The sequence below is a fragment of the Prionailurus bengalensis genome, chromosome D2 (genome assembly GCF_016509475.1).
Source record: "Prionailurus bengalensis isolate Pbe53 chromosome D2, Fcat_Pben_1.1_paternal_pri, whole genome shotgun sequence".
NCBI lineage: Eukaryota > Metazoa > Chordata > Mammalia > Carnivora > Felidae > Prionailurus > Prionailurus bengalensis.
In genome coordinates, this window is record NC_057351.1 from 12,653,789 (window position 1) to 12,679,441 (window position 25,653).

A 25,653-nucleotide genomic window follows, 5' to 3' on the forward strand; every position below is an offset into this window, starting at 1 on the left:
CCCCAACCTTGAGAAAGTCACCCCAGACTTCCTGCTTTTCCCTGGATAAATAGCAGGTCTTGACTGCTTCCTCCCCCGCGCAGATCAGACTAGATGAGTGAAAGGAATCTTGCCTGAGTGGTCATTTTATCAGCCAGAAACAAGGGCCAGGAAATGTATCGTTATTACCCCGTCCTCACCCTGCCCACAGTGGAAAATTCTCCATGGGGGGCTGGGGCCCCGGGAGCAGCTCCCACTGCCTGGTGGCCAGGCTGAGAAGCCATCCCAAGAAACCCAGTGACATCACAGCTTTCCATAAACATACTTGAAATTCCATCTCCTGAGTCACAACTGGGGCTTTCCCCTCCTTTGTATGAGTTCAGGATACAGCACTTAAAAGTTCCACTGTCAGTTGCCGATCGCTTGAGATGTTGTACGTTGGTCAAACACCACGTCCGTGCAGAACCGTCCGCCTCGTAGAATGGAGCTGCCTCTGCTTCCTCAGATGTTTGCTTTGGTTGATTGCACGCAGAGCACCAGGTGTGGTTTCAAGTTGGAAGGGCAACATCAAACACAGATGGTGATGGAAGGAAGAGGAGTCTGTGGGCCACAGATGATTTCATGAGCGTATTAAGCTCACTTGTGTATGTCACTGTTGACGCAACCCACCCATTGTGTGCGTGCACTGGCCTTGTGGGTACAGAGGGGCAGGGGGCTAGGCTAGGAATCCAAAGACCCACGTTGTAGCTTGAGCTGAGCTGCTTACTCGTGCTGTGATTGGGGAGCCCTTCACCAGTCTGAGCCTTGGGTCTCATTTGGTGGAAAAAAATACAGTTAGTTGCGTGTCGCATAGGATCCTAGTAGAGTTAAATGAAACACGTGTAAACGGAGACCCCTTGTACGGGAACTCTAAAACCCTGTGCGCACGGGAGGTATTGAGGAAGTGAATAAGTTCTATGTCCAAGAGTGAACAGGACCCAACATTTTATTCCCAACCGCATGGCTTAGTTGCATCTTTGTTTGGCTCTTCCTACATCATTTTTTTTTTTTTTAATATTAGCCCCTAGGGCTAAAAGGGAAAGCAATACCCACTTTTCCCTTGCCAGGTTTAACACACACTTTCCAGGCACCTTCACTGCTTCTGATCAAGGGAGCAACCACATGAGGCAGGCTAACATGAGACCTGGCAACATAGACAAAGGTACTTTAAACGTTTGTTGGCAGGATGCGTGCTGAATGTCACCGCGAAGGCCATGTATAGACACGGTCACAAATGAACATTTGAGGGGCACCTGGGTGGCTCAGTCAGTTAAGCTTCTGACTCTTGATTTTGGCCCAGGTCATGAGCTCTCGGTTCCTGAGATTGAGCCCCAGCGCAGAGCCTGCTTGGGATTCTCTCTTCCTCTCTCTCTCTGACCCCCCTTGCTCATGCTCTCGCTCTCTCTCAAAAATAAATAAACATTAAAAAAAAAAAAACAACCCAGCACTTTGGAGGCACCCGGGTGGCTCAGTCAGTTGAGTGTTTGACTTTGGCTCAAGTCATGATCTCACGGTTTGTGGGTTCGAGCCTTGCGTCAGGCTCTGTGCAGACAGCTTGCTCAGAGCGTGGAGCCTGCTTCGGATTCTGTGTCTTCCTCTCTGTCTGCCCCTCACCCGCTCATGCTCTGTCTCTGTCTCTCAAAAATAAATAAATGTAAAAAAATTAAAAATAAATAAATATACATTTTAAAAAAAACAGCACTTTTGGGGGCGCCTGGACTCTTGATTTCAGCTCAGGTCATGATCCCAGGGCTGTGGGATTGAGCCCCGCATCCAGCTCTGTGCCGAGTGTGGAGCCTGCTTAAGATTCTTTCTCTCTCTCGCTCTGCCTTTTGCTCTCATTCTCTCTCTCTCTCTCTTTAAAAACAAAAACAGGGGCGCCTGGGTGGCGCAGTCGGTTAAGCGTCCGACTTCAGCCAGGTCACGATCTCGCGGTCCGGGAGTTCGAGCCCCGCGTCGGGCTCTGGGCTGATGGCTCAGAGCCTGGAGCCTGTTTCCGATTCTGTGTCTCCCTCTCTCTCTGCCCCTCCCCCGTTCATGCTCTGTCTCTCTCTGTCCCAAAAATAAATAAAAACGTTGAAAAAAAAAATTTTAAAAACAAAAACAGGGGCGCCTGGGTGGCACAGTCGGTTAAGCGTCCGACTTCAGCCAGGTCACGATCTCGCGGTCCGGGAGTTCGAGCCCCGCGTCAGGCTCTGGGCTGATGGCTCGGAGCCTGGAGCCTGTTTCCAATTCTGTGTCTCCCTCTCTCTCTGCCTCTCCCCTGTTCATGCTCTGTCTCTCTCTGTCCCAAAAATAAAATAAAAACGTTGAAAAAAAAATTAAAAAAAAAAAACAAACCAAAACAGCACCTTGGTACCCCTTTGCCCTTGAGACCCATGGAGGAGATGTCTTCTGTGGATCTGGCCTGTCCTGGGCTCTTCTGTCAGGACAGAGTGTAACAGTGTGTTTTCTTGTCCCCTCACCTCTGGACCGTGGGCCCCTTGAGCCCTTCCCTTGTCAGATGCTTCCTGAGTGGAGGTGAGGGATGATGCAGTAGAATCCGCTTGGGGAGACAAACGAGGAACAGAGTCAGTGTCATTGTCAGTGTGACACAGCTCCAGGGCAGGTGAGCCCAGGCCCCCCCCGGGAGCTATGGAGGCACACAAGACCCAGCCCTGGAGGGCCTGGCGAGGCTTCCTGGGAGAAGTAACTGGGAGGAAGGAAAAGCAGGGTCAAGGAGGAAGTGTCCCACCACACACAGCACATGGAAAGGCCTGGAAAACAGAGGCAGCTGACATAGTTGGGTTTGGCCGGAGGGTGGCTGTCAGCAGTCAACGTTGCTGGTGGCTGGGCATCGCTCGTGTGGTGGAGACTGTAGGGCTGAGGGCGGTGCTGGCCTGGCCCTTGTGGTGGCCGGACTCCAGCTGCTTCAGAATGAGCTAGAACTCTGTGTATTGGGAAGTTGTTGATTCCAGGCCATAGCTCCTTATCGGCGATTCCCAAAGATCTAGAAGTATTTCCCTACGTGGGGATCTGAGTTGCAAGGCTAAGAGGCCATGTTTCATGCCAAACACGAGCTCATCATTAAAATAAAACACAGTTGTTGGAAAATGTGCCCTGTGGTGTTTGGTCTCCCCAAATCTTTGACCTCGACTCAACGTGGATAATCAAGCAGCTTGACATGATAAAAAGGACAAATTTCAGAGAAGCAAAGTTTCCCAAAGCAAATTTCAGCGATGTCCATCCGGTGATGAATGGACAAGCCAGTGTGGCGTAACCACCCTGTGGAATAGTATTCAGCCATCGAAAAGGATGGCATACTGACGGATGCTACAGGGTGAATGAGCCCCGAAGACATTGTGCCGAGGGAGAGCAGCCAGACACAACAGGCCACGTGTGATATGATCCCAGTTATAGGACGTGTCCAGGAGAGGCCATCCATGGAGACAGAAGGCAGGTTGCTGGCTGCCGGGGGCTGGGAGGAGGGGGAAACAGAGAGCAGTGCTCTGCCTCTAGGTATACGGTTTCCTATGGAGCTGAGGACAGTGGATCCAGAATTCGGTAGAGGTGGCGGTTGCCTCTCACCGTGACTACACGAAATGCCACGGAATCGCTCACTTTGAAATAATTTTATGGCGTGTTCGTTCTGCCTCAGTTGTTACAAACTGAAACCAAAAAGTGCTTAGCAGACAAAAGAAAACGCAAACGTAATCTTGACTGTCAAATCCCTCAACCAGGATGATAGTTTACGTTTTAGAAAACGAACAAAACAAAACCCAGTGATGAGCGGGCAGCCTCCGGGGGCCCGAGTCCAGCGTGGGTGTCCCGCAGCCACGGCTGGTGAGCACCGACCGATGACACAGCTGACCGTCTCCCTCCGTTTGTCTCTGTCGTAGAAATGGAGAAAACGCGGTGCCAGCTGGAGCGAGAACACATCCTCGGGCCGGCGGGGGCAGCGGACCCACCACGGCCAGGTCTGTTCGTCCCCGAGTGTGACGAGCACGGGCACTACGTGCCCACCCAGTGCCACGGCAGCACCGGCTACTGCTGGTGCGTGGATCGCGACGGCCGTGAGCTGGAGGGCACCAGGACCAGGCCCGGGATGAGGCCCCCCTGTAAGTCCGAGGGCAGCGCCGTGCTGGGCTTGTGTCTGAGAAGGGCCTGGGGGACCGTGAGCGTCACCGGGGGTCCAGTGCCCGTGAGCGTCACCGGGGGCCTTGCCCAGGACGCAGGTGGCACTTTGTGTCTGCCCTCTGCAGCCCTCTTCTCCGTCTCCCTCGCATGAACCCCACTCCCTCCATCTCTCCGTCCTTCCTCCCTCCCTCCTCAAACTTGTTCTCCTTTGCTGTGCAGACCTGTTCTGTACAGATGCCAGCGGGACTGGCCGCAGTGATTCTCGGTTGGTAGCAGAGAGTGCGTGTGCTGTGGGTCCCCCGGGGCACAGTCCCTGCAGTGGTGGCCTGGCCTTCCAGTGTTTGTGGCGTTGGGACATTGAAGGCCTGGGAGAGGCCGACCGAAGCCCTTCCCTGGGAGGCGCTGGGCAGGGAGTAGGGGCCTGTGTGCGGCCCAGCGGGGCTGTGCGGCTTGGGACCCAAATGGCCTCAGTCTCGGCTTCCTCAGCCTCCACCCAGCAGAGGAGCAGAACAGTCTCTTGGATGGATCCCGGCTCTAAAATCCTGCCTCTGTCTCAAACATAGGAAATGGTAGCTGTCACAAGTTACCAAAATCAGATGCAGTCAGTCCTTGAATCTCCATTCTCCATACAGCTAATAATCAGGGATTGACCCCCTACCAGGTATTTTCCGGAAGCTGCTAAGAGGCTGCTAAGTGAGCAGGAAGTGGTCATTAATCCATCCGGCCAACGTTCACTGAGCTTCAGATGCTGGGGTCAGTGCTGGGGGTCCAGAAGGGGGAGTCACAGTGTGGCACCCAGAAGGTCAGAGGACAGGTGAACAGGTGCAGGGCAGGGAGAGGAGTTCTGTGAGAGAGGAGGGGGCCGGGAGACCCAGAGGAAGGTGTCCCTGGCTTCTGTGGGCATGGGGGGCTAGTTGGGGAAGGCTTTCCAGAGCAGATGGTGTGAACCAAGTCATTGGGGGGGAGGGGCTGGGGTTGAGAGGCCGACTCCAGGCAGCCCGAGGAGGCTGAGAGCTCACAGACATTGCAGGGATGTCTGTCCTGTGGGAGGGGAGTCGAGGTGAGGATCTGAGATGCCCAGCAGAGGGGCCCGGGGTTGATCATGAGGGCAGCTGGGAGTCCAGGGAAGGTCTTGAGCAGGCATTGATGCCACCAGATGTAGGTTTTAGACAGATTGCTTGTTGGACCGTGGAAGCCGAGAGAAGAGTAAGAGGCCCCTGGGGGAGGGGCGGGGCCGTCCAGGTGCTGAAAACTAATCCAGGTGAGAAGCTTCGAGGGAACGGACCTGAGGGGCTGGCAGTGAGTTTGGAGAGGAGGGATGAACTCCGGAGAGAGTAAAGACGTCAGCCAGATGGGTTTACGTCACTGACTGGGCACAAGGAGCAAGATGTGGAAATGGCCCCAGTGACAACCGGGTCCAGCCCTCTCTCTTCAGAGAGCAAGAGACAAAGCCCAGGAAGAGCCATGACTCATCCACACAGCAGGGGAACGGAGGGCTGGGTCTGGGACCCAGGCTTCCTGACCCCCACTCTGTGCCCCTCACCCTTCTCGGGACACTCTGTCGTCAGGGGAGCCGGGGCATCGTGCTGGGCATCGGGGTCAGCATTTAGGAGGCGAGGCAGAACCTGGGGGCGAATTAGTCTCTGATCCTCGTTCTGTCCCTGAAAGCCCAGAAGGGGCGTGTTCCCGCACGGCAGTGGGTGTGACCCTCGCCCACCACGGGGACAGGGTGCGTGGGGCTGCTTCCCTGCTAGTCCCCCCAGCATTGGGAAGCTTAGTGCCTGCCACTGGGAAGTGAGCTCCCTGCGGGCAGGGCTTGCCAGGGGCTGTTTTGGTTCACTGCCGCGGCCCGTGCCCAAAGCAGGACGTGAATGGTCGCATTATTTCTATTTCTATTTCAGGGAAGTCCAGGCCATTTTTTTTCAAGTGACCTTTAATGGCAGACTCATGCCCCACCTCCTCTTCCTCACAAATGCCCTTTGACTGAGGTCTTTCTGCAACTTGTGCTTTTAGATACAAATGGGCATTGAGTAGCTGTGCCATGGTGCGCCTGGTGCCATGAAGCTGGCGTGACCCCATGTGTGTGTTTGTGTGCACTCCTCCTGCACATAGGCCTTGCTCATTGACATCTCCTGCCACCTAGGTCTGAGTACAGTGGCCCCCCCGATTCACCACGGACCCTCTGTCCCCACTGCTGTGATCCCTCTGCCACCTGGGACCCACTTACTCTTTGCTCAGACCGGGAAGATAGAGCGCCTCCCCCTGGAAGGAAGCACCATGCAGAAGTCAGAAGCCAAGACGCTGCTTCATGCCCCGGTGAGTGCTGGCTTAGTGCACTTGGTGACAGCTTCTGCTTCAGCGACCCGGAAAAACAAGCAGGGTGTAGTTAGACCAGTACTGGGGCTTGACCCCTGGATGCAGGAGCCTCTTGATTCCACGTGACCGCAGGTGTCCGTCTCTAGACGGGGCCACTGTGTTCCCGAGCCGCCTGTGTAGCTGGGAGGGCAGGAGCAGAATCGGGAAGGCCATGGAGAGGCCACTGTGGCGTCTGACCCCTTGGGTGGGGCATCACACGAGTTGGCAGATCTGGTCTGTGTGCGTCTCCCAGGTCTGACCTTGCCCTTCCTGCTCAGTACAGTGGCTCGTGTTTGGCAGACCATCACCTCAGGATCCTCAAATCTGCCCCGAGGCGGTAACAGCTTCGGCTTAGAGCTTTTCAGAGCATCAAACATGCATTCTGCAAGCTGGGGAATTTTTGTCTGTTAGGGGTTGGACGCTTCTGAAAAGCTGTTCTGTTTCATCTGTGATCCTGACCCCCTCTCGCCAAGAAACCAGACCTGAGACCTGGGGGCTTCCGGCGGGATTGGGTCAGGGTTGCCAGAGCAGTGGGGCGGAAGGGGGGGCAGCCCTCAGGTCCCGTAAGGAGTGAAGACGCTTTTCAAATCCCCTTCTAATTAGCCTCGATTGGATTCGTGTTCTTCTCCTGCACAAAACCCTCTGACGGGCTCTTCCTTCACACAGAATGAATCCAGTTCTTCTTTGTCCTCTGGCCACCTCCTCCATCCCATTTCCTGCCACTATCCCCCCACTCTCCAGCTTCAGCTCTCTGACCCTCTGGCTGGTCCTCAACACACCACGCACATTCCCACCTCAGGACCTTTGCACCTGCCTGGAGTCCTCTCCCTCCCAGACCCTTCTGCAGTGCACTGCCTCGCCTCACTCAGATTTCTGTTGGCACATCACCTCTCTGAGAGGCCTGACCTGGCCACCCTGGCCGCACTGCTCTCTGCCCCCTTATCCTGCTCTGTGTTCACCATAGCACTCAATACTACTTGATACATTATGTGTCAGTGTATATGTTCCGTATCCGATGCATCTATTCCCGCTAGGAATATAAGCATGCCAGACCAGAAACCATCCACCTGTTTCATGGAGGTATTTGTTTCACAGCGGTGTTAGAGCCAAAACAGTGCTTGGCACTCAGAACATACCTGCCGAACGAATAAGTGATCTTTGTATTGTCCTGTTGCCTCGCTGACACACAAATCCCTTTGAGGGTGAGCATCATTCTCATTTTGTGTCCTCTCAAGCACATGCTTATGTAGCGGGAGTGGGCTGGGTTCCCTGTGAAAGTCATTGTCGCCCACGATGAAGGGAAGAGGTTAAATGTCAAGGGAGGCTGTGAAAAGCAGAAAATTGAGGTGGAGCCGGTGGAGGGGAGGGCACTGACACAATAGGAGAGATACTCACTGTTCTTTTATTTTGTGTCTTGTGTATTGTTACCATTTTTAAATTTTTTAAAAAATCTTTATTTACTTTTGAGAGAGAGAGAGATAGAGTGTGAGCAGAGGAGAGGCAGAGACAGAGGGAGAGAAGCAGGCTCCAGGCTCCGAGCTGTCAGCACAGAGCCCGACACGGGGCTCAAACTCACAAAGTGCGAGATCACGACATGAGCCAAAGTTGGACGCTTAACCGACTGAGCTGCCCAGGCGCCCCTGTTTTTACCATTTCTAACCACTTCTCAATGATGGTGTGACTGTCACCACCATCCATCTCCAGAACTGTTTTCATCATCCCAAACAGAAACTCGGTCCCCGTTAGATAATAACTCCCTCCTTCCCCAGCCCCTGGCAACCTCTAGTCTGCTTCCTGTCTCTATGGATTTGACTCCTCTGGGTGCCTCATATATTTGGAACCATCTGGTATTTATCCTTTTGGAAGGGGCTTACTTGACTTAGCATCATGACCTCAAGGTTCATCCATGCTGTAGCCCGTGCCAGACTTTTCCTTCCTTCTTAGGCTGGATAACATTTCGTTGTATAGATTTACCACATTTTGTCTACCTGTTCATCCTGCGATGGACATTTGGGAATATTGCTGCTGCGGGGATGTATGCACCAACGTCTGTTCACGTCCTTGCTTTCACTTTTTTTAAGGATGAACCAGACCTGGAATTTCCTAATCATATGGTAATTCTGTGTATGTTTTCTTTATATTTTGAGAAACTTGCCATGCTGTTTTCCTTAGCTGCACCATTTTACATTCCCGCGAGCGTGGTACAAAGATCCCAATTTCTCTAAATCCTTGTTGATACTTAAGATTTTTAATTATTAATGCTAGTCATCCTAATATGTGTGAACTGCTACCTCGTCGTGGTTTTGATTTGTGTTTCTCCAACAAGCGATACCTGAATCTTCTCACGCACTTATGGACCATCCGTGTATCTTCTTTGGGAAAATGTCTACTCATATCCTTTGCCTATTTTGTAATCGAGTCATTTGTTGTTACTGAGTTGTAGGAGTTCTTCATATATTTGCTTTGCCTCACTTTGCATTTCCATAGACATTTTAGAGTAAGCTTGTAAGATTCTACCAAAGGGAAAAATAAAGCCTACTGGGATTTTGATACAGATGGCATTGAATCTTTAACTCTATTTAGGGGAAATTGATATCTTAGCAATATTAAATGTTACAATCTATTCAACTAATTTATCTCTCCATTTATTTGGGTCTTCTTTAATTTCACTTTGTGATGTGTTATAGCATTTAGTGTAGAATCGTGCACATGTAAAAATACTTGTTCTTAAATACTTTGTTTTGAATGTTATTTTAAACATTACTCTCTTAAATTTTTTACTTTGTGCTCGTATGTAGAAACACCACTTTATATTGCCCTTGTACCTGCAACCTGGCTGGATTCAATTGGTAGTTATAATAGTTCTATAGATTCCCTGGGGTTTTCTACAGAAACAATCAAGTTGTCTTAGAGTGGTTTTACCTCTTCCTTTCCAATATTTGTCTTTTTAAAAAATGATCTTCAGGTAGGCAAAGGTTGCTTAGATGATGTAGAGAAAGTGTAAGAGAAGCAATCATGAATTGAACTTAATAAATACTTAAAACTTGTGCTTTGTTAAAAACACCGTTAAGAAAAAACAAAAAGAAAAAACCCAAAACAACAACAACAAAAAGAAACTGAAAAAAACTACATAATGAGTGGAAATACACACACACACACACACACACACACACACACATACATATGACAGAAGTTTTTAGCTGAACTATGTAAAGAACTTCTACAGCTCAGTAATAAACATTTTTAAATGGACTAAAGACTTGAAGACCTTTCATAAAATAAAGGTGTCTATATGCCAGGAAGCACATGGAAGATTCCCACCATCACTGGTCACTCAAATGCTAGTGAGTGAGCCACTCTTATGGCTGGTCTGCACTTCCAGGATAAAGTCATCATTGGCCTGGCCTTCGACTGTGTGGACAAGATGGTTTACTGGACCGACATCAGTGAGCCTTCCATTGGGAGAGCCAGTCTGCATGGCGGAGAGCCAACCACCATCATTCGGCAAGGTGGGCAAGCAAATACCATTCTTCCTTCTTGGTTTGGCTTCTGGAAGCCCAAAGGGTTCCTGGGAGAGAGCAGAGGAGTGGGTGTATGATTGCATACAGGATATGGTGATTTGAGGCTGACTGGGTCCTTGGCCTCAACGCCACCCTTTCCAGCCTTCTCTGAAAAGTCCTCCAAGGACTTATTGTTAAATCGTGAACACCTTAGCTGGGACTTGTGGCTGGCCTAAGATGAATAAAGTTAAAACAGGTAAGTGCCCACGCCTTTCTCTAAAAGCTTATGTACCCAGTTTTAATGAACAGTAAGGGCCAAACTCCACCATCCACTTTGGATATGCATTTCTCCTCTGCCTGTGGAGCCTAGACTTGATTCTCAGAATGCCTGCCCCACGGTATGCTCCACTGGGATTTCCCCAAAGGCAACAGGCAGATGATCATAAAGTTGGGAGGGTTACAAGCATATTGGCAAATATTGTCCCTGATAGTTGTCTATTCCCAAGACAGTTTTCAAGTCAAAAGTTGTCACTTCAACCTGTGACATCGTGGTGGTGGTGGGGACATGTCTTTTCTACCTTAGCTCCACTGGCACCTGTCCTGATTGCCTGTGTCAGAGGAGTGCAGCAAATCAGGCAGGGCTTCCATAGACATTCCTCAAATTTCAGTTGCATTACTGGTAATGAGGTGCACGACGCTTTGGCACAGCCTACCCCTCAGCATTTAACCTCAATTCCTTAACTTATAGAGGTTGGTTAAGGTCAAGAACTCTATGCGTTATTGTAATGCCTACATTCAACAAGTCATGACTATTTTATGTGGATATGTTTTCTCAAGATTAAAGACCATTACAGCCAAAATCCAAGGGTCTGTACAAATTCACCTTTACTGAAAAGGTCAAATATTACATGTTGCTAAGTCAGTAACTCAGCAGCTGACTTGCAGGTATTTTCAATCGAAAGACATCGTGGGGGTGCTTGGGTGACTCAGTCGGTTGAACATCCAACTCTTGATTTTGGCTCAGGTCATGTTCCCAGGGTGGGGTCATGGGATTAAGCCCGGCATCAGGCTCTGTGCTGATCGTGAAGCCTGCTCGGAATTCTCTCTTTCTCTCCCTCTGCCCCTCTCCCCTGCTTGCGTTCTCTATCCCTTCACAAAAGATGATCAACAGGAACCAGGCTGAGGTTGAGTTAAATATGTCTAGCTTTGGACATAGACCCTGACTCCTTTTCTGGAAGCTGACATGCTACTTAAATAATGTCTGGTAGTTTTCATGGTTTCGTTTAATGAACAGAATTTTGAAAATGCCTTTTTGCATCGTGTGTGTGTGTGTGTGTGTGTGTGTGTGTGTGTGTGTGTGTTAAAAATGTTGTTGCTATTATCTGTGATTTGACTTCAAAACCCAGTGGAAAAGGGGAATAGGTCATCATTGCTATTTCCTGTTGCTTCTGGAACTGATAATTATCCAAGAAAGCTTTAAGCACAGTAAGAAACATTCCAGGCCAAAAGTCCGCTGTGAAAACACAGAATTAAACTAGAATGCGATCTTTGTAGAAGAAAGATCACTGGGAATAAATTTTCTTTTATTTACAAATAAAAATAGTTATTGAAAAATAATTTTTAAAATGTTTAAATAAAGGAGAAAGAAACTTCCACTTAAATCTTCATTGTGGTACAGGTTGGTGCATCCCTAGTGAGTGGAAGAGGGGGTATGTATCTCCTCTCTAGTTCATGCAGCCTGAATCCTAAGCTTCTCTTTATTTCCTTGAGTTAAACTCCTAACCAAACATCTTTAATCAGGATCATCATCTGTTTCCTTTTGACATCAGCAGTGTGGAATATATTGCCTTGCTGTCTTCCCTAATTGCCCTGACTGCACAGTAAAGGGGGAGGCTTTCCAGACCTTTCCTTTGGCATGATAGTCCATAAAGTAGTGTTTTCCTGGTTGGAGGAGGTTTGATTGCTCTTGGGTTTGAGGTCAGGATCAGAGCTGTTGATAAGGAACCAGAGAGACATGGAGTTTCTGGGTTCCTCTGGATATCTTGCAAAGTACTGTCACTGAACAGCCTTTTCTCCCCCACTCTTCTGTCTGTGTGTCTGAGTGACTGGTGTCCTGGCAGAGAATTGCTCATTCCAGATACCCCCCCAGAATGATTTATTCTACCTTTGTCTGAAAGTCGGAAGGGGTCTTTGGAGGTCAGGCTCGCTGTCCCTTCACCTCTAGGGACGTGGGAAACAGTTTCATACTTTACAAATCTCTACTTTTGGTTTGAATAACAAAAATCTTGTTTGAGTGCTGTTTCTAATTCTTAATAAACTGCCTCTGGCTGGGGTCCTTTCCGGGGGACGGGGCTGTGGTGTTTCCAGCATCCAGGGTCACGGTCATATTAGGAGTCTAGTGGAGGCTGATACGAGAGAGCGGACGTTCTGAACCATTTCCACGCTGATGAAAGAACACATGTGGGCATGATTTCCTCATATCCAGGATCCCTCGGGTAGGATGGCTTCATCCTTGGCCTCTTCTGCCTCCTGCTTACACGTCCAGCCATACTAAATGACCTTCAGTTCTCTGATCAGTAGAGGGGAGGGAATCCTAAGTGACACTGCTAAAACCCTGGTGGGGTTCTGATGTTTCATTTGCTTTTATTTATAGTCCGGAAACCATTAGTTCGGTGGCTCTGAAGGTTCCTGTTGCGGCTGGCTTACTCTGTGGCAGCCCCTGGCTTGGAAGTCAGTTACTTAAAACCTAGTGAGGACTTTCCGGGAGTGCTATATGCGACCACTGACACCCCTTCTTTGTACTCCTGATACCTGTGCAAAAGTAGTAACAGCTGTGATTTCTTGCAGTTACTCCTCTGAGATGACCCTATTCCCCCAATAACTAATGAACAAGGTGTATGGATTTGTTGCATTTTGCTATGCTCCCCCCACCCCCACCCCCCCATGCTTGCGGGTTAAGCTCGAAGCTCTTTAACACGGGCATCCTAACTTCATCTCTGGGCACTCTCCCGTCCTCATGGACTCCAGCCGTACAAAATCATGCTGTATCCAATCTTCCCCCACTCCCTGGAAGCCCGCATCCAGGATCTTTGCCTGACAAACTCCTGTGGGTCCTGGGGGAGCCAGCTTTACGAGGTGTTGTCTCCCTCAGAAATCCCTCCCAGGTCTCCCCAGGCTAAGTCTAGTGTCTCCCTCCACGTTCCCATAAAACCAAAACTCAGTCTGAATTGAGATTGGTTGCAAGTTCCTGGAAACCGGGGCCACCCCTTAGGCGTCATTATGGGCTTGGTACATAATGAGATGTCCGCCGAGTGAACGAGTGACATTGTCACTTTGACTGTGGCTCATCTGATCAGCAACATGCATTTCATGCTCCCATTTGTTTTTCCAAAGTGCAAGGATTGAACACCGAGGGGAATAACACTGAGTAATCCACAAGACCTAATCTTCACTTGCTTTAAAAACCCAGAAGTATGCCGTGTTTGATTCCAGATCTTGGAAGCCCAGAAGGCATTGCCCTCGACCATCTTGGCCGCAACATTTTCTGGACTGATTCTCACTTGGATCGAATAGAAGTTGCAAAGCTGGATGGGACCCAGCGCCGGGTGCTGTTTGAGACTGACTTGGTGAATCCCAGAGGCATCGTAACGGATTCCGTGAGAGGGTATCTTTGTGTAAATCTGTGTAAAAATACTCGACTTGCAACTGCTCTTTCAGATACTCTCAAATGTCAGGCTCTAATGCCAGCATCAGTCTCCTGAAGTGAATGAGTTCCAGGATGAACAGGTCTACAGCTGGTGCCTTACAGATATGCACTGTGAAATGCCAGAACATTTATTACAGTTCCCTGTGACCATGGACTTGATCAACCATGTTCTACTTGTAAATCTCTTAGGAAGGGACTTTCTAAGTTCACAGCTCAGAAATTGGGTATTTCCATTCGAGTTGAATGTGGATAAACACTTGCCTTGTACCAGCCCCAGAATGGTGTCCAAGTGGCATAAATGTACCCCTGGGGCTGAGACCCACACAGCATGGACACCTTGGAGACCCCTTCCTGGGGGGTTTTGTCATCACATCAATGCTTTTTTTTTCTTTTCCCTACAGTTAGTTTTAAATCTTACCTGCGAGACCTTTTGCACCTCACGCTGTGATTCCTTCCCCGTGAGACCACACCCCCAGTTCTGTGGCCGCTTGGCCACCTCCCCCCCCTATGGCAGACACCTCAGCCACCAACTCTGTCAACATCTGCTTCTGTGCCCGAGCCCCTGGGTCCACTATGCACCCCTGTGTAGTGACAGCATGTAGGAATCCCCAGATGTTTATCTCAGGTGTGTGTTGTTTTGTGTTGTTCTTTTAAATAGCTTTATGGAGATATGCTGTATCGGTTACGTTTAAGGAAAGTGAGGTCATTTAGTACCAGAATAACCAAACTCAAACCAAGAACCAAACCCAGGTATCTCCTGCAAAGGAAAAGGTGTCTTATCACCTCCAGACCCCTTTTAGCCATCCTGGGTTTTAATGTGTTCATCGTGGGTTCTCTTAAAGTTTTTTTTTTTTTTAATAAAATTTTTCTTATCCATCTTTGTTCTTTCTTTGTTGTTCCTCTTTCCCTTCCTTTTCCTACTGCAGGAACCTTTATTGGACAGACTGGAACAGAGAAAGCCCCAAAATCGAAACTTCCTATATGGACGGCACAAACCGGAGGATTCTGGTGCAGGATGATCTGGGCCTGCCCAACGGGCTTACATTCGATGCCTACTCGGCTCAGCTCTGCTGGGTGGACGCAGGTGACCAAGAGCCCCGCGCCTGGCTGCTGGGGTTGCAACATTGCTTTTTCCTTTTAACCTAAACAGTTATTCGCACCCACTGTAGGCTGGGATCTGTTGTGGGGAAGAGAGTATAAGATACCTGTTTTATTTTCCTACACAAAAATCAGCTGCCTGTCTTTGCTCTGAAATGCATGGTTTCTATAGGGTTGACGGTGTCCAGGGCAAGTGTTCCATCTTTAAATCAGGGGTCAGCCAATCCTAGCCCGTGAGCCACATCCAGCCAGCCGCCTGTTTTGGTACGAGTCAGGTGCTATAAATGGTTTTTATTTATTCATTGTTTTGAGAGAGAGCAGGAGAGCAACAGAGAAAGAGAGAGAGACGGAATCCCAAGCAGGCTCCATGCTGTCAGCACAGAGCCTGACGTGGGGCTCGAACTCATGAACCGTGAGATCACGACCTGAGCCGAGATCATGACCTGAGCCGAGATCAAGAGTCAGACGCTTAACTGACTGAGCCACCCAGGCACCCCTGGGTTTTACATTTTTAAATGTTACATTTTAAAAGGTTCTATAAATAAATGCCTCCATAGTGTCCTCGATTGTGCCTCTTGGCCCACAAACGCTAAATTAATTACTGTCTGGCCCTTTGAGAACAAGTTTGCTGACCCTTAGAGTTGTTCTCATCCTATTATTATCTCTGCATTATGCAATTTGTGGCTTCCATCCTGTCACTTGCATCTGTTCCCCAAGGGCTCAGGCAAGACTTTTTGAGCCAGGGAAGAGAGGCATGGGGTCCTGATGTGAGCCCCTGGCCTGGGGTGTCCCTCAGGGGAGGGATGTGGGCTCAGTCGGGGAGCAAGGTCAGTCATCCCTCGAGTGCCTGTGGAGTACCTGCCCTGTTCCCAATACTGTCAGGTGCTCAGGGCGGGGGTGGGGGGCGGTGCAGGGACTGTACCACAGGAGGGAAGCACGCATAATTAAAATGCAAGGCGTGAGCTGGCCCCAGTGTAGGCACTGATAGGAGGCTGTGCGGGGCTGCAGCCGAGGTGCAGGTTAGCAGTTGTTAGTTGTTAAGAGCTCTGACGGCAGGGAGGGAGGGCCTGGGAGGCTTCAGGGGGCGTAGGGACTTGAGCGAGAGCTGGAAGACGTCCTTGTTCCCACCGGGTCCCCAGCTGCTCTGGGAATGGGCGGGACAAGGAATGGTCCTCTGCCCAGCCCACATGGGAACCAGGTATGGGTTCCCCAGCAGAGGTGGGTGTTGACCAGAGAGAGGGGCAAGGCAGGATGAGGAGACCGCGTTCTGCTGCTGAAGAGCAAGTCATGTGTGTTCTCCGGGATCTGTCATCGTAAGGCTGACTTTCTGTCACCCTTGCCTCCGTTCCTCGTTTTGACACCAAGGGGCCATTTCTTCTATGAACGGCTTGTCTTTGCTCCACACAGGCACCAGTCGGGTGGAATGTCTGAAGCCCGGGCAGCCGAGCAGACGGAAGGTTCTTGAAGGGCTCCAGTATCCTTTCGCTGTTACGAGCTACGGGAAGCATCTGTATTACACAGACTGGAAGATGTACGTGAGCTGTTGCAGCGTGGGGGGCAGGGGGGAGGGTGGGGGCGGGGTATGTGGTGGCGGGGGAGCAGGAGCCTGCCACCCTGTCTCGGGGAGGCCAGGCCCTTCCCATGTGGCCTCTCGGCTTGACCTTCCAGGATACCCGCCCTGTGCCTCGCCCTTCTGCCCGTCAGGAGGGGAGGGCGTAGGAGGGTGAGGGCCGGGCTCCTTGGGGGCCAGGAGGGGCCGTTTACCATCCCAGGGCTCCCGGATGGGCAGCTTCAAGTCTGTGAACTTGGACTTCATGAGCCTGTCTGTTCTTCCCCCAGGAGCTGGCCCAGGCTCACTTGGCCGGCGGGCTCCCCGCCTACCCCGTGCCCCCACTTCATTCTATTTAAACTGCGACATTCCCACAGCCCCTTCTTGACCACCCCTTCCTGCAAAAAGGAGGAAGCAGCTGTGGCCACGGGCATCTGGAGAGAAAGCCGATTTCCCAGCCTGGAATTTAGAGCTGAGGGGCAGAGCTAGCTCAACTTTGTCCTTTTTTTTTTTTTTTTTAAAGAGGCCAGAGAAATGCAGGCTTGTTCCCACCACAGGAGGAGGGGAGGATGGCTAGGAAGTGAGCCCAGCGTGTCCCTTCACGACCTCCAGTTTATCCCCAAAACCCCAGAAGACGCTGCCCAGTAGACAGAAGGTTGGAGCCACCAGATGTGTCTTTATTTGCTGCCCTTTGGTGTTTTGTAGGAGTTCTGTGGTTGCTGTAGACCTTGCCATTTCCAAAGAGACGGATACCTTCCACCCCCACAAGCAGACCCGGCTGTACGGTGTCACCGCGGCCCTGTCTCAGTGTCCCCAAGGTAACACCCCCGTGCTCTTGCCGTTCAGGGGCCAGGGATGCTCTGTGGCTCCACGCCTCCACCCTGCCTGCTGCCCGTGGGGCCTCCACCTGCCCTGGTCACATGGCAGGCGAGACGCACTCCCTTCCATCGAGGGCCTGCATTGTTTAATAAGTGAGCCAAGTCAATACCTAGGAAACATTAGGCAATGAACTGGAAATGGTGGACAAGGGGGAGGAAGAGTATTGAATCTTGGGCCAGGTCTAGAAGTATGTGGTCTCCGGGTTCCAAATAGGAACATCCGTGTTATGGTCTCTGTGGCTTTAAGGGTCCCTCCACTTGGCCTAACGCCACAATAGTAATTACCTCTAATAATAATCACAGACACGGACAAGGTGCTTACCGTGAGCTGGGTCCTTTACATATGTGAACGCGGTGTGCTAAGTGCCTTGTGTTCGCTAGTTTGCTTAATCCTCATGGCGACCGCACGAGGTAGGTACTATTTGTGTGCCCATTTTATGCATAAGGACACGGAAGCCACTAGCCTGAAGTCACAGGGCTCACAGTGGTGCAGCAGGAGGGTCAGCCAGGCAGCCTGGCTCCAGGACCTGCTGTGTTGCCTCTTGGGAGACCTCTCCCCTCCCTCACCTCCCTTGGCTCCCCACCTCCCCGAGGCCAGTGCCAAGCCGAGTGGACAAGCTAGACAGAGAGCCCTCTGTGCTTGAAAACTCCAGCTGCGTGTTACAACCAGAGTCAGAATTCCGACCCTCCCTGAGACCGTCGATAACATTCATGGTAAATCCGCACAGTCCCCAACTCAGAAATCAGTGTTTTTGCCCTCTGGCAAATCCATCACCATGAGGATTCCCTTTCTGGAAGCACCCACACACTTGGTCTCCTGGAAACCGAGAAGGGGACTGATGGGCGGGCTCTTCTCTTAGATGGCTGTTGAACTGACCTCTGCCTTTCCCAGGTCACAACTACTGCTCGGTAAACAATGGTGGCTGCACCCACCTCTGCTTGGCCACCCCCGGAAGCAGGACCTGCCGTTGCCCTGACAACACCCTGGGAGTTGACTGCATCGAGCGGAAATGAAGACAAGAAGGCCTCATTCCCTCGGCAGGTACTCAGCGTCACCCTACTTGAAAGGGTCCAGACTGAAAACTGTCCGACCTGGTGGCGATCAGGCCCAGGTCCTACCCAGCCTGAGCCCCAACAGTATTCCCCTCACTGTTCCCCCAAAACATATGCCCCCGGCTTCTGGAATGGGAAAGCCCCTTCCCCCTCCACGAAGACAGAAAACCCCGACTCCGGATTATGTGCCCATCCCAGTGCTCTGGAAACTGTCCCCAGTTTATCCCCTGGTGATGAGCAGGGCCCGCCCAGGCCTGAGCTGCCCCCTCCCCCTGTGGCCTTATAAGCTCAGCCTCACTCTGACACACCCACCATCCTGTTAAGTCCCTGATGCACCAGCCAGGGCTACCTGGGCAAGGCCGTGAATGAAGGAGGGAGTTAACCCTCCCCCTCTTTTTTTTCTCTTGGTGCTCTGATTTCCCTCTTCATGCTCCTGGCTTTCTACTCCCAAGTTCTATACCACCTGCATCCTGCCCAAGGCCCCCATCATAGTGAGCGAGCCCTGCCGTTTTGTTCAAAACCCACCTGGTCTTAGGGCCATGTGGATACGTATGGTCGATCATCAGCATTCCCTCCCAGATAAGTTGCTGGCATTTCGGCAGCAGCCCTTGGTAGGCCAAGGGCTTCAATCAAAGGAGTGTCCAGTGGTAGGAATTTCAACACGTAGAGTTGGGTTTTGAGGACGAGGATTCTTGGATGTGCCTTAAATTACACCATTGGATACCAAACGATCCCACTTTGCCCAAAGCACCTGGATCCGAGCATCTGGTCTCTTGAGCAGCATGGCTCCACTGGGGGCTGGTGCCAGTGGTGACGGGTCTATAGGCCTTCGTCTCCCACCTCCGCTGGTGAGAGCCAACCTACAGTCAGTCAGCATGAGCCCGCGTCTCCTTTGTTTCCCCCTCTGTTCATGGCTCTTGCTGGCTGTGTTCCCACCTACAAGGGCCAGAGTGAGTATTTATATTCCTGACCCAGACCCGTTATTGCTCATTGGTGTAATTAAAGGGACCGTCGCCACATTTCATGTTTATGTTTCTACAGTTTGTTTAGAAACATCTCCTGGCCATACGAGCAGCTAGTGTTATCTTTTTATCAGCTGCCGCCCCGAGGTGCCAAACAATAGGGATTTTGGATTGAAAGTGGGGCATCAGGAGATGGAGTCTGTAAAGATTGGGGTAAGGGCGCAGAGAAGGCTCAGGAGAAAGTGTCACAAAGAGGTTGGTCAGGAGCAGGAGTGGAAAACCCAAGAGGAAAGGGGAGAAGAAGGTATTTAGCAACGGCAAGAAGAAAAACTCTCCAAAGAGAAAATGGCACATTTTGCCAAAGGACGCCTTCGCTTGAGGACGTGGAAGGATTTGTCTGTTTTTCTCCTTGGGGAAGAGGTCCTTCCCTTACCTGCAAACCTCAGTACACTCATCACCCCTCCAGCCCGTATCCCCTCCTCACTTTGTCCTCATGTGCTGCGGCATCACAATGGAGCCTGGACCGGGAACGAGCCTTGCCCTGAATGATTGGAGTTCCTTCTGAGAGCCAAACACATTCCCGAGAATCACGCAGTTTGGGGAACGTGTGGGTCTTTTATCCAGCCCAGCCCCATGAATTAGTTTCACCTTTTTATATTTATCATTCCATATCAAGCCCTCTATATCAAATGTTCGTCATGATTTTGTATAATTTTTATAACTATTTTATTCATTCTACCTAGATTCATTCTAAAAGTTTTCAGACGGTAAATTCTTAAACTGTGGAAACCACTGAAGGTGCTTATTAACTGTTCCCCCCAGATTTTTACAAGTATTGGATGATTCCTTGAGTTTACAGTTGTATAAATATCAGTGCAAAAAATAAAATTTTTTTCATAAAAAAGAGTCTTTATGCTTTTTGAATAAAGAGATGTAATATTGGGGGCTGATTCACAATGAGAATATAGCCATTTAATAATCTGAAAAATCTTGGGGTGTCTGGGTGGCTCAGTGGGTTAAGTGTCCCACTCTTGATTTTGACTCAGGTCATGATCTCACAGTTTGTGAGTTCGAGCCCTGCATTGGGCTCTGCACTGACAGTGTGGAACCTGCTTGGAATTCTCTCTCTCTCTCTCTCTCTCTCTCTCTCTCTCTCTCTCTCTTTCTCTCTCTCAAATAAATAAAATTCTTTAAAAAAATCTGCAAAATCTGTGGCACCCCTAGTGTTACAAGGGGTGGTTTGTTTCCCACAAAAGACGTAGGGGCTTATTGAATTAAAAAATCATTCTACCAGGGACCCCAAACCACCCTTTTGGACATTGTTTTCATGTTCTAGAAAACTGTTCTTCAACCGCAGGCAGAGGAGTTTCCTATCTCAGTTCTGGAGATGAGCCGTGTTTTTTTTCTTTTCCCTCTCCTCACCTCCAGAAGGCACTTTCCTGGCACTGACCATGGCCTGAGATCCCTGGACTGTTCCGTGCTGGCCCTTGGGTGGGATGGGAATGGGGCTTTGACTTGGATAGAGCGAAGGGGGCTCAGAAGTTGCAGGGGTGATGATGCTCAGAGCTGCTGTTGTAGGCAGAAGGGAATTGGTACCCGAGGGCCTGCGTGGGACATGACAGCATCCGTGGGACCAGTGACAGCCTGCCAACATGAACTTCCTAAAGGGGACAGCTTCTGTTTGCGCTAAAACTTATAGTGTTTTAGGTTCATAAAACCTAGTTACCTAAAGGGTACATCAGATGGTAGAGTGGGGTGGTCCAGAGATACATCTCTACCAAGACAAGGACTGCACTGGCAGGAACTGTCTGCACGAACTACTTTGGATCTCTAGATGTAGGAAAACACAGCTGCACCCCAGGGAGAGCTTGATGAAGAGGCTGCTGAATTTCGGTCGATTTCAGCTTTTCCTGAGTCGTGGTGGCCATCCGCCATCATGCAGCCCCACTGTGGGGCAGAGGAGACAGCAGCCCAAGCTCCTAGTGTGGCATTGCTGGGGCCAGGGTGGGCCATAAGGACCTTGTTCTCCAAAAATCAGGGTTGTGTGTTCTGATTGCTGACTGCTGCTTTTAATTGTTGGGGAGCCAGCACATGGAAAAAGTCTTGAGGACCTTAGATTTGACAATGGTTTCTTGTAGATGACATCAAAAGCCCAAACCTCAAAAGAAAAACAAATAGATCGGTCTTCAAAATTAAAAACTTCTGTGCACCAAAGGACACAACCAAGACAGCAAAAAGACAACCAACCCATGGAAGGGGAGAAAGTATTTGCAAATCCTGGTTAGTATCCAGAGTATATAAAGAACTACAACTCAGCAGTGACCATAACAAAAAACCTAATTCAAAAGTGGACAAAAGATTTGAATAAACATTTTTTTTCAAAAGAAATCTACACATGGCCAATAAGTGGACAAAGAGATGCCCAACGCCATTCATCATTAGGGAAATGCAAGTCAGAAGCACAATTAGATGTCACTTCACATCAGTTAGGATGGCTATCAGAAAATGAAAACCAAAACCAAGCAGGCAAACAAAAAAGACCAGAAAATAATACGTGTTGAGGAGGATTTGGAAAATGGAAGCCTTGTGCATAGCCAGTGGAAATGTAGACTGGTGTAGCAGGAAGGAAGGCAGCTTTGTGGTTCCTCAAAAAGTTGAATAGAAAGTTACAGTACTTCTGGGGCGCCTGGGTGGTTCAGTTGCTTAAGTGTCCGACTTCAGCTCAGATCATGATCTCGCGATTCGTAAGTTTGAGCCCCGCATCTGGCTCTCTGCTGTCAGCATGGAGCCCACATTGGATCCTCTCTCTCTCTCAAAAATAAACTTTTAAAAAAAGAAGAAGAAAATTATCATAACTTCCAGGTAGACACCCAGAGGAATTGAAAGCAGGGGCTCAAATGGATACTTGTCCATCAGTGTTCATGGACAAGTATCACCTGTTCACCTTAACCAAAGATGAAAACAACCCGGGGGCCCATCCACAGATGAAAGGATGAATAAAATGTACTCATACAATGAAATATTCAGCTATAAAGAGGAAAAGGTTTCCAAGAACATAGATGAAACTTGAAGTTGTTATGCTAAGTGAAGCAAGCCAGACACAAAGGAACCAATATTGCATGATTCCACACATGTGAGGTACTTCGAATAGGCAAATTCACAGAGAGGGGAAGTAGATGAGAGATTACCAGAGAGATTACCGGGGCGGGTAGCAGGGGGAATAGAGAGTTATCACTTAACGGTTTCAGAGTTTTTATTTAGGGTAATGAAAGAGTTGGGGACGTAGATGGTGGTGATGCCCTGACGACACTGTGAATGTACTTACAGCCCCTGAATCACACACTTAAAAATAGTTAAAATGGCAAATTTTATGTTATATATATATCCTATCACAACTTCTAAAAATTAATGTAATATACCAAGAGCCATAAAACGTGTACTTTAAATAAGTGAAGTATATGGCATGTGAATTATATATCAATAAAGCTTTTTTTTTTTTTAATTTGAGAGAGAGAGTGAGGGAGCGAGTGGGGAGAGAGGCAGAGGGAGGGAGAGAATGGACGTGGGGCTCGACCCCACAACCCTGGGATCTGACCAGAGCCGAAATCAAGAGTCAGACGTTCAACCGACTGAGCCACCCAGGTGCCCCAAAACTTCGTTTTCAAAAAAAAAAAAATCACTGTAATTAAAAAAAGAAAAAAAACTTGTTACCAAAGGTTGGCAAAATGCTGATCACTGTTGTAGTTGGCTACATTGTATAGATTCCAGGATTCTAGTCTAGGTACTTGTGCGAAAGGATTTTGCAAATAGAACTAGGGTTATTGGGGGCCAGGGTGGCTCAGTCGGTTAAGCATCGGGCTTCGGCTCAGGGCATGATCTCACAGCTCGTGAGTTCGAGCCCCACATCGGGCTCTGTGCTCACAGCTCAGTGCCTGGAGGCTGCTTCGGATTCTGTGTCTCCCTCTCTGTCTGCCCCTAACCCACTCGCATTCTGTCTCTGTCTCTCTCAAAAAATAAATATTTTTTAAAAAATTAAAAAAAAAAAAAACAAACAGAAGAGGAATGCGGAAGAATCAACTAAGGCAAAAACAGAAAGCAGGCAAGATGACAAGGAAGGGTAGGAAGGACCCGCCTGGACATTGGTGTCTTAATGGAGGAAGGCAGTTATGAGCGAGGAGCAAGGTTACCTCCACAAGCTGAAAACAATTCCTGGCTGGCGACCAGCAAATTAGGACCTCGGTCCTACGACTACAAGCAACTGAGTCCTGCTATAATCTGAATGGGCCTGGAGGTGGGTTCTAACCCCAGAGCCTCCAGAAAGGGGTGGAGTCCTGCAGATGCCACAGTCACGGCCAGATGACACCCTCAGCAGAGGACCCACCTGAGCCACGCCGTGCTAATCGTCTCATCTACTCAGCTGTGTGGCGTTTTGAGTCACAAAACGTCGGGTAATTTGTTACGGCAGCAACAGAAACCTAATACGCTGTTGCCGCTTGGGGTTATGCCAGATACTTTCCATTTGTCCGTCTGCTCTCCCCGTCCTGATCCGAACCCCAAGAGGCCAAACCACATGGATGACATAGTGACTCCCTTGCCCCCTGGCCTCCTAGGAGGCAGAGGAGGGAAAGAAGAGAGCGAGAACAGATCTGTACCGCCCACTCCCTCCCTGCTGGGTCTCCCTCCCAGGACCGGGTGTATCTCTTGACCAGAGGTCACAGCCCCTCTCCAGGTGTCCTCTCCCCACACCCCGCCAGTGGTCCCAAGAACCCCTTTCCTCCCCTAGTCAATCTGGGCGTCAGGGAGGTAACAGCTCAGGCTGGTTCCCCACACCCCACCCGTAATGTGAAACCTCGCTCAAATTATCCTAATGCGAGCGCACCTGCCTATCGAGACCCTACCTGATACAGGAGTTCATAACGCTGTGATCTCTACTTGTATGTTTGTAGTTTCGTTCCAAAGGGGAAGAAAAAAGTTAAAATCTGTCTCCTGATCACCTCACATACACTTGTGTCCAACTGGGACACATGTTACAGTGTAGCTAGTGGGTATGAATCATACAGATGTACCCAAAAAATGTACCCGAAACGTCTAGTTTCTTCCATAGCTCGTTGTGGTTTTCAGACTCGGAGCCCTGCGATGGCAGACCGCTCACTCGGGGAGAATTCCGGTTCCGTTCAGTGATTTCTCCGTCACGCTGGGTCCTTCCTTAGGGGTCTCCCCCCACCCAGACCCCAGTCTAAAGTCTCTGTGGCTTGTGGGCCTGCTGCTGAGGACGCCCCCAGCCCAGCCCCCTCAGTCTTAGGCTGGCCTGGCACCCCCAGCGGTGGGGCCTGCGCTTGGCAGCTTGGCTTCGCGGGGTCTCTCTCTGTGGCTCTTGGAGTCATTGGTCCCGTGGTCCTCCCGGTCCCTCACTCTGCAGCCTCGTCACCCCGCCGCTTGGCCTGCTTGGGCTGCTGCGACTCCCTCAGCCCTCTCTGCCGCAGGGGTGAGGTGCGCTCCAGGAGGGACAGGGCAGTGAGTGGGCCGGCCCTGCAGGGCTCCATGCCCCCACTTACCGGCTCAGTTCTCCCACCAGAGTGAGTGGGCCCGCCCAGTGGGCCTTCTTCCTTTTACTCCACGCCTCCCCCCTGCTCGGAACGTAAAGAAAATTCAACAACAACAACAACCAGAGTTAAGAGGTGGAAGGGCCTTCCACCTTCAAGAACAGGCTCTGTGGTTGGTTTCTTGTTTGCTTGAAGGGTAGCTGGGAATAGCCCGGCCTAGGTGGCAGCCTGAGTGAGACGGAAGGTTCCCCACCTGGGCAGGTCTTCTCAAAGGCAGTTCCAGAAGAGACCACTAGAGGGCAGGAAAAGCCTCTCCGTGCCTGCTTGGCTGGTGGGGGTGGGGTGGAGGTTGAGGCTCGAAGGCCTGAAGGCCCAGATAACTTCCCCAAAAGATGGTGCTCAAGCTTTCCCATGTTGTTGCTCTAGAACTTTCCCAATATTGGTTAGTTGCCTCATCTGCTGCCAGAGGAAATCTAAATGTCGCAGTTTCTCCGTGTGCACAAGCCTGTGCAATTTAAATGCAAATCCCCCCCCCCCCCCCCCCCGCCCCGGACGTAGCCCTGGGGGGTTCCTCCCAAAGCCTTATCTGCCTCAAACATTTACAGATGACTGTGGGACCCAGTCAGGGCCATGCACTCAGCGTTGTGAAGTAGAATTTACCCGTTGCGCAAGTCAGGAAACTGAGGCCCAAAGTGAGGTAACTTGGCAAAGGTCAGTCAGCCACTAAATATCACAGCAGAACCCACGTCCGGATCTAGTTTGCTCTGTAGGCCACACTGTACACATCCTTCCCACCAGCCTTTTTACATAATACTTTAAACAAACTTATTTTTACTGTATCTTACTTTTATGTCTTTGTGTTCAACACATTTTAC

At 50.1% G+C, this 25,653-nt stretch overlaps 1 protein-coding gene across 1 annotated transcript in view; it reads left to right on the forward strand.

Annotated features, from left to right (window-relative positions):
* Positions 1 to 20,141, forward strand: part of NID1 (nidogen 1) — an 85,493-nt gene extending 65,352 nt beyond the window's left edge. Inside the window, exons 13-20 of the mRNA XM_043596250.1 lie at positions 3,897 to 4,115; positions 6,278 to 6,450; positions 9,872 to 9,998; positions 13,482 to 13,653; positions 14,622 to 14,779; positions 16,201 to 16,324; positions 17,048 to 17,160; positions 18,113 to 20,141. Of these exons, the coding sequence (XP_043452185.1) occupies positions 3,897 to 4,115; positions 6,278 to 6,450; positions 9,872 to 9,998; positions 13,482 to 13,653; positions 14,622 to 14,779; positions 16,201 to 16,324; positions 17,048 to 17,160; positions 18,113 to 18,234 (1,208 nt within the window). The 3' untranslated portion in view covers positions 18,235 to 20,141. The remainder of the gene's footprint in view (positions 1 to 3,896; positions 4,116 to 6,277; positions 6,451 to 9,871; positions 9,999 to 13,481; positions 13,654 to 14,621; positions 14,780 to 16,200; positions 16,325 to 17,047; positions 17,161 to 18,112) is intronic.
* Positions 20,142 to 25,653: the final 5,512 nt, after the last annotated feature.